This window comes from Tympanuchus pallidicinctus, unplaced genomic scaffold (genome assembly GCF_026119805.1).
Source record: "Tympanuchus pallidicinctus isolate F22 unplaced genomic scaffold, pur_lepc_1.0 scaffold2, whole genome shotgun sequence".
NCBI classification, from domain to species: Eukaryota; Metazoa; Chordata; class Aves; order Galliformes; family Phasianidae; genus Tympanuchus; species Tympanuchus pallidicinctus.
In genome coordinates, this window is record NW_026294721.1 from 46,112,364 (window position 1) to 46,126,904 (window position 14,541).

The 14,541-nt window shown below is 36.4% G+C and overlaps 1 protein-coding gene across 2 annotated transcripts in view; it reads left to right on the forward strand.

Moving 5' to 3' along the window:
- The first annotated feature begins 1,152 nt into the window (after positions 1 to 1,152).
- Positions 1,153 to 14,541, forward strand: part of GLRA3 (glycine receptor alpha 3) — a 65,719-nt gene continuing 52,330 nt past the window's right edge. The window contains exon 1 of one of the 2 annotated variants that reach the window (XM_052682325.1): positions 1,153 to 1,506. In XM_052682325.1, the coding sequence (XP_052538285.1) occupies positions 1,388 to 1,506 (119 nt within the window). In that variant the 5' untranslated portion in view covers positions 1,153 to 1,387. The remainder of the gene's footprint in view (positions 1,507 to 14,541) is intronic. The other variant, XM_052682326.1, reaches the window with a different exon arrangement.

Consider the following 14,541-nt stretch of genomic DNA (forward strand, 5'->3'; position numbering starts at 1 on the left):
AAATTTCAGTTTTTTCTTCTACCCTACTTCTTGTGTCTAATCTTGCTGAACCTTTGCTTTTTTTTCTACATCACCTCACTTCTTCAGCACTTGAACTTCCTGTGGCTTTCTCATGGTGTAAGTAAAACTCTGGCCTAAGACCATCATGTGATTGCCTATGAATCTGTGTAGGTAGTAGAGCTGCACAAGTAGTTGGGCTGCTGTCCAGTTATTAATCAGTGACTACAGGAAAAAGCAAGCCAGTGGATTACATTTAAGCAGACAGAGAGATTATGTCCAGCCATATACATTTGTACATTATACATGTGCAGAGAGCTGTCCCTCTGCTCCCAGATTTTTTCTTCCAATGGTCCTTCAATGTTATGTGTAGGTCTTCAAAAGTTCCTTATTAAAAAACCTCTCAGAGTATTCCCAGTCTACACTCTCAAGCATACTTTCCTTATCTGTCCCCCTACAGGTATAGCCTTCCTCATACATTTTTTATCTTCCCTCATGGACAAATCATACAGATTTTCTCAGTATTTATCAGTATGAGCTTATAAATCTTTATTCTTTTTTAACGCAAGCAGCTCCTGGCTTTAAAAACTGAATTTGTTAGGATTTGACTATTAGACTGCTATATGTTACCTGATCTCTTTTCACTAACGATTGGAATAATACTTTTCCAAATTCCATCGGCACTGCAGTTGCAAAATAAATGAGTCTGAAATACGAAAGGCTTTCCCCCATTAATTTCATAAGAACAAGCATGCCAACAGCTCAGCAGGCAAAGCAGAGTACCCACCACACACACGCCATTCCCCAGCCCTTTCACGGACCCAAGACTCTGTGAATACCCCCAGCACCCGCGTGCAGAAGGCACCCCACAACCCACAGGAGGGAGCGCAATGGGGCAGGGGCTGTTCCGAGCACAGTCCGTAGCCTACGGCGAGACCAGACCATCTCCCCTTCCAGCCAGACCCCCCGGGGTTCCCTCCCCGCCGCCGTGCCCGCTCCTTCCCATTTGGCTTCCGGGGAGGCGGCGCGCTCGGAGGGGGGGGAAGACGAGGGCCGGCCCTCACCCAGCTCCCGCCCGCCCCACCGCCGCCGGGTCCGCGGGGCCGCACGCACCCGGGATGCGGCCGGCGGCGGGGCGCCGGCTGTTGGCAGGCGCTGGGGGCAGGCGGACGGGGAGGTGGGCTCCCGCCGCCGCCGCGGTTCGGCGCCACCGCCACTCCTGGGATTAGGCTCCTGCTCGGCTGCCATGCGGAGCGGCGGGGACGGAGCGGCGGGGCACAGCGGGAGGGCGCGGGGCGCAGCCGGGCGCTAGACGGGCGGCGGGCGCGGAGCCGCCGGAGCTCTCCAGGGTCCCGGAGCGCCGCCCGCCGCGGCCGAACTCGTCGCGTCGATGCCGCGGACACGGGCGCTCCAGGGCTCCTCGGCGGCTCCGAGCAGCATGACACGGCTGAGGTACCTCCGCGCCGCCGTCTCGGGCTTCTATTTGTGGGAAGCTGCGGTGCTACTCAGGTGAGCGTCTTTCTCTGGGTCGCTTTTCGCTCGCGGCGGAATGCTTGTCGGTGTCTCTCTTCACCACTACTAGCGGCAACAGCTGCACTCTGGGCACGGAACTACGTGCATGGGGTCTGTGTCTCGCGAATAGTATTGCACTGCATTGAATTTCATTAGCGTTGGGGAAAACAAGGGCTCCGTATTTCCGTTGCCTGTTCACAGGTAGAGTCTCCCTGTTTCACCCAGGAATTTTATCACTATGTTTAGCAGGAACTGTAGCGCTATTGATTCTGAAAATTCTACACGTGCAAATTGTCCATGCATAGAAGTTATAGGTGATCAGGGATGTAAACATATAGATGCGATCTATTGCTACCAGTTCTTTCTTAGTAAGAAGAAATTCAGGGTCTGCTCTAGGTCAAAAAAAAGTCCTATCCAGAAATAGAAGTGAAAGTAGAGAACGTGATCTATGGGATTTCACTCAAGACGGAAGGCACTTGCTCTACGACACTGACAATCTTGGATGTGTATTACAAACGATAATGATCTATCCATTAGTTGCAAGTCATGTCAAAGATTTAGGTTCATAAGGCTTTTCTCCACTTTCTGCCCAGCACACTTTCACTCGCTAAACTAATGTTATGATATCAGTGGACATTTTCTTTTGATACATAGTTCTGGAAGTGTGGTGATAGCAGGCTACAATAAATTTGAGTCCTCCATTGACTCAAAAAGTGAAGGGAATCTTAGCAAAATCCTGCATACAAAGAAGCAGACGTGTTATCACAGACTTAGTGCTGATGGTGAGTTAATTGTGCTTGTTATCAACAAACAGCTGTAGTGCTGGATAAAAATAAATAGAATCATGGCATATCTTATGGCACTGATAGATTGTTTTTACATACCGTGTTCTTATTTTACAAAAATAAATAGAGAAACTTAAATTTGAAAAGGGGTTGTCCAAAGAGAATTTGTGAATTTTAGATTAAAGGGGTTTATAACTAAAAATTTAAATGTAGTGTGTAGTGCCTCACAGATTCTCAATTATCTGTTTTGTGTGAACATGCATAATATAAATATAATAATATAATATTGTGTGTGTGTGTGTGTGTGTGTGCACGAATGAGATTTTGCATAGAGCAAGAGATTTTAAGAAATTGGGTCACATGGGATGGGATTAATTGACATTGGGAGGAAACAGTAAATACATGTATATGATAGTTTAACTTTTCCAGCTGCACTGAAAATTTAATGTTCAAAGTAGATAACTAAGCCCCTGGGTAGGCAAAGCAAACAATACTGTTATCATAATTTTGTTTCAACATGGTCATAATTAATATTTTTTCTCATTATATTATTTAAATACCATTCTACTGTAGAATGATTAGTCCTTAATCATACCAATCCTTAATATTTTTTTAAATTATTAATAATAAAAACTCCCTTTATGAATGTGAATAAGTAAGTTTTGGAAAGCATACAGGTATTTTTCATCATATAATCTTGGTCTAAGAGTGACTTGTTTCAAAATGCATACATGCAACTTATTATGCATAAATTCAGATTATCTTCTTCAGTGTCCAGAAATCCTATGTATTAAAATAACCTCATGCTCTTAAGTTTTCTCATAATGACAAATAATGTTCCTGTGCATACGGATTCTTTCATGTAGTGTCTGAGAAAGACTTCAGAAAACTTCTCAGTCTCTCAATACAGGGATTGCTGGACACGCAATAGGACTTGAGAACCCCAAGTCAGTTCTTTAGGATCCACAGGAGTCTCCTCCATGCCCAAGACAGATTGCTTTACAATTGCAAAAGTGTATACGTGCATGCACATGCACACACACACAAAGTTTAAAACATTAAAGACTACAGCATTCCCAAGCTTTTAATTCCAGTTCTCTTCCAATTTCAGCCCTATGAGCTGATGATGTACATCAGAGCAAAGAGAACGGGGAACACTAGGACACCGATTCCACTCTAAGGCACAGAACGCCCAGCCTACATGGATCTGCCAGGAATTGCTATGAACAACCGAGTCTTAAGTTTTTGACTTCTTCAAACACTATGGGAAAAATAACATATCTTTTCTTACACTGTACAGCACTGAAACATTTCTGCCCTTTGTTAATGAGCATTAAAAGCTGTATGAGAGAGAACTCTAATGGAAACCTATGAGGAAAAACTTTCAATTCTTGCCCAACAGATGTGAAGCTGAGTAAAGTGACTGTTTAAATACTATGCCTACGAAGCTAGTTGTTCAGTTTTATGTTCAGTAGAGGTTAAAGCAAAAAAGGATTTTCTAAGTATGGGCATTCTACTTTAATGAATAAGGACTCTGGATTTGCTCACTTTACAAGAGGAAACAGATTTTTCTTTTTTGCAATAATTCATTTTTCATTTCATATTTATAAGTTTTTCAGATTGGAGTGACTGAAACAAAATGTATATTGGCCTTTTCAATTATTAATTTGATTTCTGAAAGACATCACAGAAAGATAAAAAATCATTAATTGTAATTCATAATAGTTTTAGATTAATAACATACTTATCAATAATACAACAATATATTATATATAAGGAAAACAAGAATTTAAGCAGATAACACTTGATTATATTTTCACTGTTACTTATGAGGACTGGGAGAAAAGCTATCATCAGACTACAAACAAACAAACAAAAAATTATTAATTAATGCCAGGCCAAGTGCAGTGCTACATTAAAATGTGGGTAGAGAGGTAAAAAATTAGGGTGAGAAATTAAGGGAAAAAAGAATAATGGAGCCTAAGCAATAACTGTAATTCACTACCACACAAGGAAAGTAAACATTTCTAAGGCAGAGTTTGACATCATAGTTATATCTAAGACTGAATATTCCTCTGAGTTTTCATTAAAGAAATAAGGTAAACACAAATTCCTTTACCTGCTTGGATTCCAAGGGGTCACGCTGAAAGCAAGGCGGTTGTAGAGTCACACAAAGATCATATTTGTGAGCCAAGGAGGCTTACAACAGTTCTCCAACTTGCATGGGCTTAGAATGACACCATCATGGACTGGCCAGGAATTTTTTCTTTAAGTTTTCTACTTTCAGAGTACAGTATATGCATTTTGTATATAGATCTGTGAAAGGGGAAAATGGTATCAATAAGAAGGTGCAGAAATGCAAAATAGATTGCCTCTATGTTTATTTAGATAACCATATTAGCAGAGACTAGGAATCATGCTTGGTTAAGTTACTGCCTCTTTTCTTGTTCTTCTCACTGCCCCATTGGCCTTTTGTTGGAAGAAACAGTATCATAGAGACAGCTAATTCTACTTTGAAGCCAGATTCTTGTTTTAAAAAATCTCCATGGATGCTAACTCTGGGGCATGTCTGAGCTCATAGTTAAATGATTTTGAAATTATTCTTGCATTGCATTGCAAATTGATTTCAGATGAGTAGCTTTAAGAAGCAGAAGTCAATGTCTTTTAAGCTACCATCGTTTGTCTCTTATACAAATAATGAAAGAGACACAACACCAAAGAATTATTAAATCTGAGTTAGCATCATTAACATCTTAGAAAATAGTTTACCTGATGCTTTAATGAGATTTCAACAGTTTATTAAGATGTTAAGTGTTGTATCTATCATAGTATTCAAGAAATAAAATCAGGATGTGAATAAAATAGTGTGTGGAAAAAAATAGTGAGAGCACTGAGTCACAGGATCTTTCCATAGCAGTCTTGACTCAATTTGAAAAGTTTCTGTGGAATAGATCAGACTCCATATCCTAATGAAAAAGACCTGATGCAGGTCAGAAAGCAGCAAGAGAAGGGAAGGTGAACAGTGAGTTCAGAATCACAGCAAGTCAGACAGGAGCCGGTTCCTGTCAGTAAGGTTTGCAATTCCACAGAACCAGCACTAGAACAGAGCAGATCCTGTCTACACACCACTTTGGATTACTAAGCCATGTCCACAATGGTGATGTAGGTTCAAGGTCAAGCCAAAAAGTCAGGTCAGCAAATGAGAACTAGGAAGGTACAAGGCTCAGTGCAGGTGCACCCAGTTGGCCTGAGCAGAGACCAAGAGCTATTCCCCAGCAACCTTGATAGGAAAAAAAAAAAAAGAAACCAAAAACAAACAAACAAACAAACCAAACAGAAAACAAAAACAAAAAACAAAGAAAAAAACAAACCAGAAAGAACAAAAAAGAGACAAACAGCTCCTGAGGTTTCTCACAGATTTTATCAAATAGTTCTGATAAAACTGGGCTTCTGCATTATCAGAGCTGGCACTAAGCCCATGTAGCCAGATCCTTGGTAGGAAGGCAATGTGTTCATGGCCCTTATAAAATGTCAGGAGGAGAGCCCTGGTATTCCCTTGCAGGATAAAACCACAGGGAGATACTGTACTTTTCAAAACTTGGATGAAGAAGGGTTTTATCTGTGAGCAAGCATTCGGAATTCAAATTCTGTGTATTTCAAATACGTAGGTGAAAACACTGAAGCCCCTTTGAACTGAATTTGAGTTTTGACACTAGTATGAATTCAGTCAGCACTTTTACTACCTATTCTTAATTTCTATAAGAAAACAATTATTTTCCTAAATGATTACTATGTTTATAACATTAAGAAAGAAATGCATGCAGAGTTTTGACGTATAACACAATTAGCTGTAAGAATATATAATTGAATAACAAAACAATTTCAATTATGAACAGGAGACTTTCAATTCTTACTGTGCTACTGACATTTTCTTACTTTCCAGCCTCTCCTAACTCATTACAAGCCAAATGATGCTAACAACAACTGAAAGCTAGTAATATTTTGAGATGAGCGCTGTGCTGTGCTTCAGTGTGATGAAAAATGTAATAGCTCCTCCATCAGATTAGTCTTGTCCAGCTATCCTACTGTGACAATTACAGAAAATGAAAATTTTTATAAGATTAGAGCTTCTTATTTTAACAGATTTATAATACAAGCTTCAAATGACCTTACTGAGTATTATATAATAATACCTATAGGAAATGATTCCAGTAAATCAGCTTTTCTCTAATAGTGAGCAATGAAGAACCCTTCTATGTGATGCTGCATCTTCTTTTTATTGCTTTTCCTAGGGATCTTTATGATGTACATTGGAAGAATCAGTAGAGGCAGACAGAAACTATAAGGAAGTTTTACTGTCACTGATACATGAGCATTGTGAACAAACCAAATAAAAGGCACCCTCTTGAGGACAAATATTAGTTATCAGAAGAAAGGGAATATCTCAGAGGGCAGGAAAAACATAGCCAGAAACTGTATGTAACAAGAATGCAGGACTAAGGCATGAGACTAAGAGCAGCATCAAGAAGATGAAGAGTCTGCACAATAATGTAGAGAGAGAAAAGAAGGGAGAAGTCTTTGAAATTGTATTTTTTTTTTTCTAGCAGGAATTACAATTCATTATTTGTTCTGACTTCTGAAGCAGTAAAATCCTTCCCAACTGGTGTCTTTAGGTGATGTGTTAATATAAATGCTAACAAGTAATAATAGAAAGAATGGAAGGAAAGTGTACAAAAGTAGGCATGACATGAAGTAGGTATGGCATGACATGAAGTAATAAAAGAATATATTTTGCTATTGCTCTCCCGACCACCTGTCTAGTGAGTTGTTCCAACATTATTCAGCAGCAAGCAGGGTAATGCTTGGTCCTCACTTCAATAGATTTTTTAACATGATGTACACTTCCTATATAATTTTCCTGCACTAGAGATTATCCTGTTGTCCCTCTAGCTCTACAGTGGATATACAAAATGAAAAAGGACAGAGAGAACTGGGGTAATTTACAAGTAGGAACTTCCCTTTTCCCTTAAGAAGATCAGTTCTTTTCAATATTGTCTTTACTGAAGTTTGTATTTGGTGACAAGAACTAGCTAAATGCATTTTCCAAGGGAAGCAGTTTTGAGAGAATGTAAAAAAGCTGAAGACCCCCCAGAGCTAATTGACTACACTGTAAAATTAATTTTGTGAAACAATAAAGTAAGTAGAAAGCAAACACAGGAGTACTAAATTTTTCTAAACTGTGGGGCTGTGAGTTGCTATTAATCTTTATGTCACTCTTGGAGATAAAACTAATTTATGATGAGTTTCATAAGCAAAATGAGCATAGATATGTCATTTAAAAGAGCAGGGTAGGTTTTTCCCTCTGCCTGATTAAAAATTCAAGATGGAGTTTAACTATATAACCTATTGTTTTAGGATTTTATCCTTTGTTGCACTCCATATTTTATTAATATATTAGAAGGTGCTACAGACTTCACTGTTGTTCAAAGCTTTACAACTATGTACAGCTTGCATAAATCCCTACCCTGCATAGAACTATCTCTAGTTTCATATAGAATATGCATTCTCTTATAGAATCTTGAAAGGTAAAAAATGAACCTAATGAGAACCAAAATATCATCTGTAACTATCCAAGGCTCTGGAGGTACCAGAACTAATTGTTTCCAAGTATTTTTCTATTAGATTGGCTCTTTAGAAGTCTACACAATTTTTAATATGATCACTTTCAAATAACTTTAATTTTCATGACTAACCACTGAGTAAATATAGTTATGTCAGCATGATTCTTTAAAAAGTTGTTTTTTAAAAATAATTATTATTACATCTTAATGGGTGATGCAGAGCCTACGGATTTAGTGGGTTGATTTTTTTTTTTGTGAAAAGTTTCTTTGTAATGTGATACAGTGGCCTTTGATTAAAAAACAAAACAAAACAAAACAACAAAAAAAACAACTTCTATCTAGTTCCTGAAAGGCTTTTAATTTCATAAAGTTTAAAAATGCACCATCATCTGTTAAATTCAGTAACACACAAAGAGGTCCATGCTCTGGGCATATATAGGCTAAAATGTATTCAGCTGCAGTGACCATCTAAACTTCCAGTTTAGTTAGCAACATATCTGCTGGCTAAGGGTGCCCTACTAGATAAATAAAATAAATGTCACAGAGTGGTAACTTTCTGAAAACGGTAATGTAATTCTTTTTCATTTTTGAGGTCAAAAGTAAAAATTATGTAATCAATAGTGATTTACTGTGCTTGGCTGAAAGAAAATTGTTTTAATTGCTTTTTAGGAAAAAAGTCTTTTGCTCTGTGAGATATTGTTTTCTAGGTGTATGAAGAGATATTGATATAGAGAAAATCACTCTATACACTACATAAACCTATATGTTATATAAAATATACATAACATATAACATACATATGCAACACATAACAGCTTTACAATATCAGATTGTAGAAAGAATGGCCATAAGAAAATTGCATCCTAATCCACCAGCATTACATGAGTCTCTGGGTTAAAACGCATCCTTTAAAGCTGGGAAGTCAATCTGAAAGTTATCTGCCAACCTTCTAAACTCCAAAGAGTAACTTAGAGTGGGACACTGATGAGGGGCAGTGGTCCCTGAATGGGACAGCAGTGTACCTCAACTCTAGTCATGCATTCTGAGCACTGGCTTCACATAGCTGAAACATAACTAAACACTGTATTCTATGGTAGATACTCATTCTGTGTCTAAGTACCTATAAAATGCCTCCATGAAGGGATATGTTTCTGAATGATGATTTCTCCACTATCTCATGCTATGAGATCAGATAGTTTATAGTGAAAAAATTGCAGGAGTTTAAGTGAAATATACTATTTTCTGTTCTTGAAGATTGGAGAGCATTCTCTTGCACACGGAAGATAGGATTCTCAACTGTTTTGAACACAATATTGAGACTTCTACTGTATAAAATGAACATGAATATGGGATACACCCACCTGAGACAGTTATATATGATTACAGAAAGTACAATACAGAAGAGAACAAGAATTAAAACAGATACTTGCGTCCAGTTTCTCAATATACATGTTAAAATGTTATCTCTAAAACATCACAAAATTTTAACACTGCAAGTGAACTCTAAGAACATACTTAAGTTTTAAATTGTTCTTATTATTCCTGTACACAGATGGATGTAAAGGTAATCAATTTTTTTTTCTGCAATCACAGTGTATGTATTTGATTAGATTCCCTAAAATATATATTCCCTAAAAATATCTAAGTAACAGTCAGCAGAATGGTCTTTTTCATTCTTTTTAAAAGTGGCTATTCCTATAAGATCAGACTGCATTTGGTATTTTTTTTTGTTCACCTGGTACTTTCCCATTTGTTTGCAGGAGATTTAAGACTACTGAGATGACAATCAAGCAGATACTGCATATGGGGCATAAACAAGACTAGTGTAGCAAATACAAATACAAACCATTTATGTAAGGGTAATACTACATGCATAAGAGAATTCTGTATGTAAGAGAATATGTGTAAGTGTAGTGACTCAGGATAATTATGGTAAAAATATGAAAGGCTAGCAGCACTGTTTTTTAACCTTCACATTATTTTCCCTGATTCATTCAGTAAGGAATACGCTTCAGTACATGTATTACAAACACTGGGTGCTGTCATTACGCAGCATGAATCCTGTCATTCTCCACATCACCCTGAAGCTCAACTCTGTTGCTGCCTTAAAGAAAGTCTTATATTGAATTATAGTGTAGATCTAGATAGAACTAATGAAAAGAAAAAATATACTTAATTTATCTCATGTAAATTAACTATGCTCGTTGAACATTATAATTCCTGTCTCATGGAAATTTCCAAATATCTGAAATAATTTTATTGCTTTTTCTATGCAAGAAGGGAAGTCAGGGAAAAAGCCTGTTTTTAGTTTCCTGCATAAGGAAAAAAGTCTCTGTCAATTCCAAGGGGGTCATGTTGAGAGAGATTTTTGAACGTTAGAATCTGAGATCCCTACTTCAGTTGCTGTCATCATTAGGAAATTGATTGTTGCTGAGAAAATAAGCAAGAGACCTAACAGATTCCACGCAAGCCTGCCAGCTTTTCATTACAACAGCATTAAAACAGACATGTTTCTGTAAAACACTTGGATAATAAAACCATATTTTCCCATCTGTAATATTTATCTTAATTGTAAATCCTTAATCAATAGTAACAACAGTATCTACACCATAATTCGCTGACTAAGCAAAATAAATAATTTCATAAGGACTGTTTCAGGAATTAATTTTGCACAGAACTAAGTTGTATTTATTGCTAATTTTTTTCTTGTCTGTGGTTATCATGCCTGTTGAAACTCTTTGTGCTAACGTGAGTCACTCTTTAAGCTATACTCTGCATCCCTGTAACAACTCATGTCTTATCAAACTTATTTTGGACAAAAAAATCTCATCTTCAAAAGAGCCAAATTATGTATGCTGTAGATACAGGACAATACTATTGTGCTGTTGTAAGCAGAGTTTCACTAAGGCAAATGGAAAAGTGTTCAATTTAATTCTGATTCAGTCTTCAAGAATCCTGGGGGTTTCATTCAGAATAAAAGTTTTATCTAGTTTTGATATTTTTCACATTTCATTATATTTTAAGAACTGTGAATTTTTTTTTTGTGAAGAGTAAAAAAACAGAAAAAATTATTTGAGAAGATACATGAAAGAAACACCTGTATTTTGCTTTCAGTATTCCTGGATTGGTCCTAGATTTGTGCAAAGTTTGCTTTAGGAAAGAATAGTGTAGAGTATTTAGCCAGGGAAAAGTTTCTTTTTACTTAATTCATCTTTTAATCTATTGTTTCCTCACTGATATCAATTAAATTACTATTCATTAGATGAAAGACACCAATCATTTCTTGCACGTGTTCAGTTAGCTAGAGGAATCATTCATTAATCACAAAAATTAATGCAATTGTTCAGCTCTGACATGCATTTATAGAAGAATATCTAGTGCTACGAAAGATAAAATTCTGAAATTATTTTGCTTGGCACTTTTGAAAGCTATCCATTACACCAATAACTTTTTTCCATTTTTCAGTTAATAGACAAATTAGTCTTTATAATGAGATAGTAATGCAAGCTCAGACTACTGTAGACTGAGGATTAACAATGTCTATATTCAGATATATTCCATCAATTCAAACAAAAATTAACCAAAGAAAAACAAATGGTAATTTTATTTTGGAAGGATCTATCTTTAATTTGGAGTTAGCGGTGTCAGAAATGCCTATATAGTAGGTCTGTGGAAGAGTTATAAATATCAGAATTTTGAATATTTTTCAGCTTTCTGTGCAAATACTTGATGAGCTTCTTATTCCCAAAAAAGGAGATTAAAAATAATTAAGAAACTAGGACCCAAATTTATATCACTGATGAAAATAAGTTGAACAACATATATGAGATTACTAAGGAAAAGGACGCTTCTGGGAAAGTTAGGAATAAATATTTAATATATAGCCAGAATTCATAAAATATGTTAAGCAAAACCACATGCTGCATGACTGCAGTTGGCAACAATGAATTTATCTTAGAGAGCAAAATTAGAGAGACAACATTTATCAAATCCATTTCTTAAGTTGGAGAACCATATCCAGCGGATTATAAAGAGTGCTGAAAAAAGAAAAAAAAACAGTTTTCCTCCTTTACTCAAAGAAATACACGTTTTTCCAAAGGTGCGGAGTGGAGTAGGGAAGGACAGAGCCAGGAGCAATCACTACACTTAAACATGTGTACAGTCACAAAAAAAAACAACAATCAACAACAAACGAGCATATCTAAATTGAGCCTCATCTAGACTGCAAAGCCCTTTAACCTGGAGAATGAAGATTGAGTCTGAGCGACCTAAACTTAGAAACTCCTTAGTGTTTAAGCTGAAAAACACAACAGCAATCCAAATCTTTTTAAAACATATTGTAAAAAAGCTATAATATATACAGCCAGCTCACTTCTATGAAAAATAGTGTTGGAGGAAGACTGCATTACCAGAGCAATGGTCAGCTGCAAAACAGGAACAGATACAACACTGTAAAGGTATCAGAAACTTCATAACAAAAAATAAATGTTGCCTAGACATAAAGAGCATTAAAATGCAACATTGCTTCAGTCACTGAACAAGAAAAATGAATGTGTTCCAAATTTGAAAGAAAAGACATTTTGAATAATAGAGATGCAATCCTATTTATTTTTCATTTATTTTTCTTTTCAAGGCACTATCATAATAAATAATGGATCATTAGCATTCTTAAAAAAATGAAAATTCATTCTTTGCAGCACATAAGCATTACTTTTTCTGAAAATATGTCCAATGATTTCTGCTGTGACTCTAATTATGTCTGCAGTGTTATATAAAAAAATTAATCTGACCTTTTGAACTTACTCAAAGAGGACAAAAAGGTAACAAAAAAAAAAAAATATCTAAAAGAGTGAAAAATCTGTAGGAGAATCTAACCTGTCACAGAAAATATTTGAACTTCTCCTGAGAACTTTTGTTAGAAATCACCTCTTTAAAATCTTGGTGAGATACTGCTTCTGCTCCTGTTATTGGAACTGACAGTCCTTTCTCTGTACACAGAATTTAAGAGTTCTGTGTTCCAATCTGAGCTAATAACATCTTTAAACAGTGCAGGACATGAAAATCTGTGTTTATATTGCATCAGAAGTTGATGACTTCATGACCTACAACAAATGAAAGAACTGTCATTTTTAATTAGCAATACTTTACTGCTATTGCTAGTATTATAGATCCTTTATTTTCAGTTTTAACAGAACAAAAAGACAGCTAGAATCTCACTCTTTTTGAATCATGTCAAATTTAATTTTCTCCTTCATTTCCTATCTTTGGGTTTAGTATATGTCATGCTCTTCCTCCACATACTCTTTCACTAGTGGAAACTTGCTTTTCTTTTTTCTTGGTCCCTCGGGATTAAATTCATTCATTCATGAATAAAGCTCAAGTAGAATTCTTTTTTATTGCTAAAATAGTAAGGAGTAGGAAGAGGAAGAATTCCTTGCACAAGCCTTAAACAGCAGGAACATAATGTTATCTAATTCATGTATTCAAATTATCCTGGGCTCAAAGTATAAGTAATGTTAAGAGACTGAGACTTTCAAAATATAATTTACATCAGGAGTCTAATTTTGAGTCTTACTTTTCTCCTCAGAAGAAGCTGTGTGGGCTGGAAGAGCACAACAGTGACTACAGATTCTTTCAGAACTAGATCTATGCAGCCATGATCCTCTGACACTTCTCAAGAGCACAAGTCTTAAGGAGAGTGGCTGAGGGAACTGGGATTGTTCAGTCTGGAGAAGAGGAAGCTCAGGGGAGTTCTTATTGCTCTCCATAACTCCCTGAAAGGAGATTATGGCAAAGTGAGAGTTGGCCTCTTCTCTTGTGTAACTAGCAGTAGAATAGTGGGAATAGGCTTAATTTGCATCATGGCAATTCAGGACATTAGGAAGCATTTATTCTCTGAAAGAGTGGTCAGGTACTGGAATAGGTTGCCAAGGGAGGGGCTGGAGCCACCATCCCTGGAGGTGTTCAAGAAACATGTAGATGCTGTACTAAGGGACATGATTTAGTGAGGCAACAGGTGGATGGTTGGACTGGATGATCTTGAAAGTTTTTCCAATCTTGGTGATTCTTTCTCATAGCTTTCAAATGGCCATGGCTTTTTGTGAACCGATATTGTCGATGAATGGACTCAAGTAATAGAAGTTTATCATCTTTTTTCTTTAAGGGATTATAATTGCCAGAAGAATGAGAAGATTGCTTAAAAATGTCTTAAAACTGCAATAAAGTTTTTGCTTTAAACATATTTAACCTCCTTCTCAGCACCCATTCTGCAATATTTGTCCCATCTCCAAAGCTTTTGGAAGTTTAAACGTGCTGTCAAAATCTCAAACACTGAAAATCATTTCTCTTCTAATTCAGTTACTTCAAGTAGCAAATTTAAACACATCACACTACAGAAGAACATGTCTATTATGCTACAAATATATTTTAATGAAAAGCTATGCAGAAAAAAAGGAAAAATTTTAGAAACAGTTTCATCCACAGAAATCAAACAAATTTTCTCCTTTACATCTATATACTTCTCTAAAATTGAAAATAGTTTTTAATCTTTCTGAAAGAGTGGGATTTTTTATTTATTTCTTTACTTATTTATTTCTGAACCAAAATAAGCTTTAATTTTGAAGGAT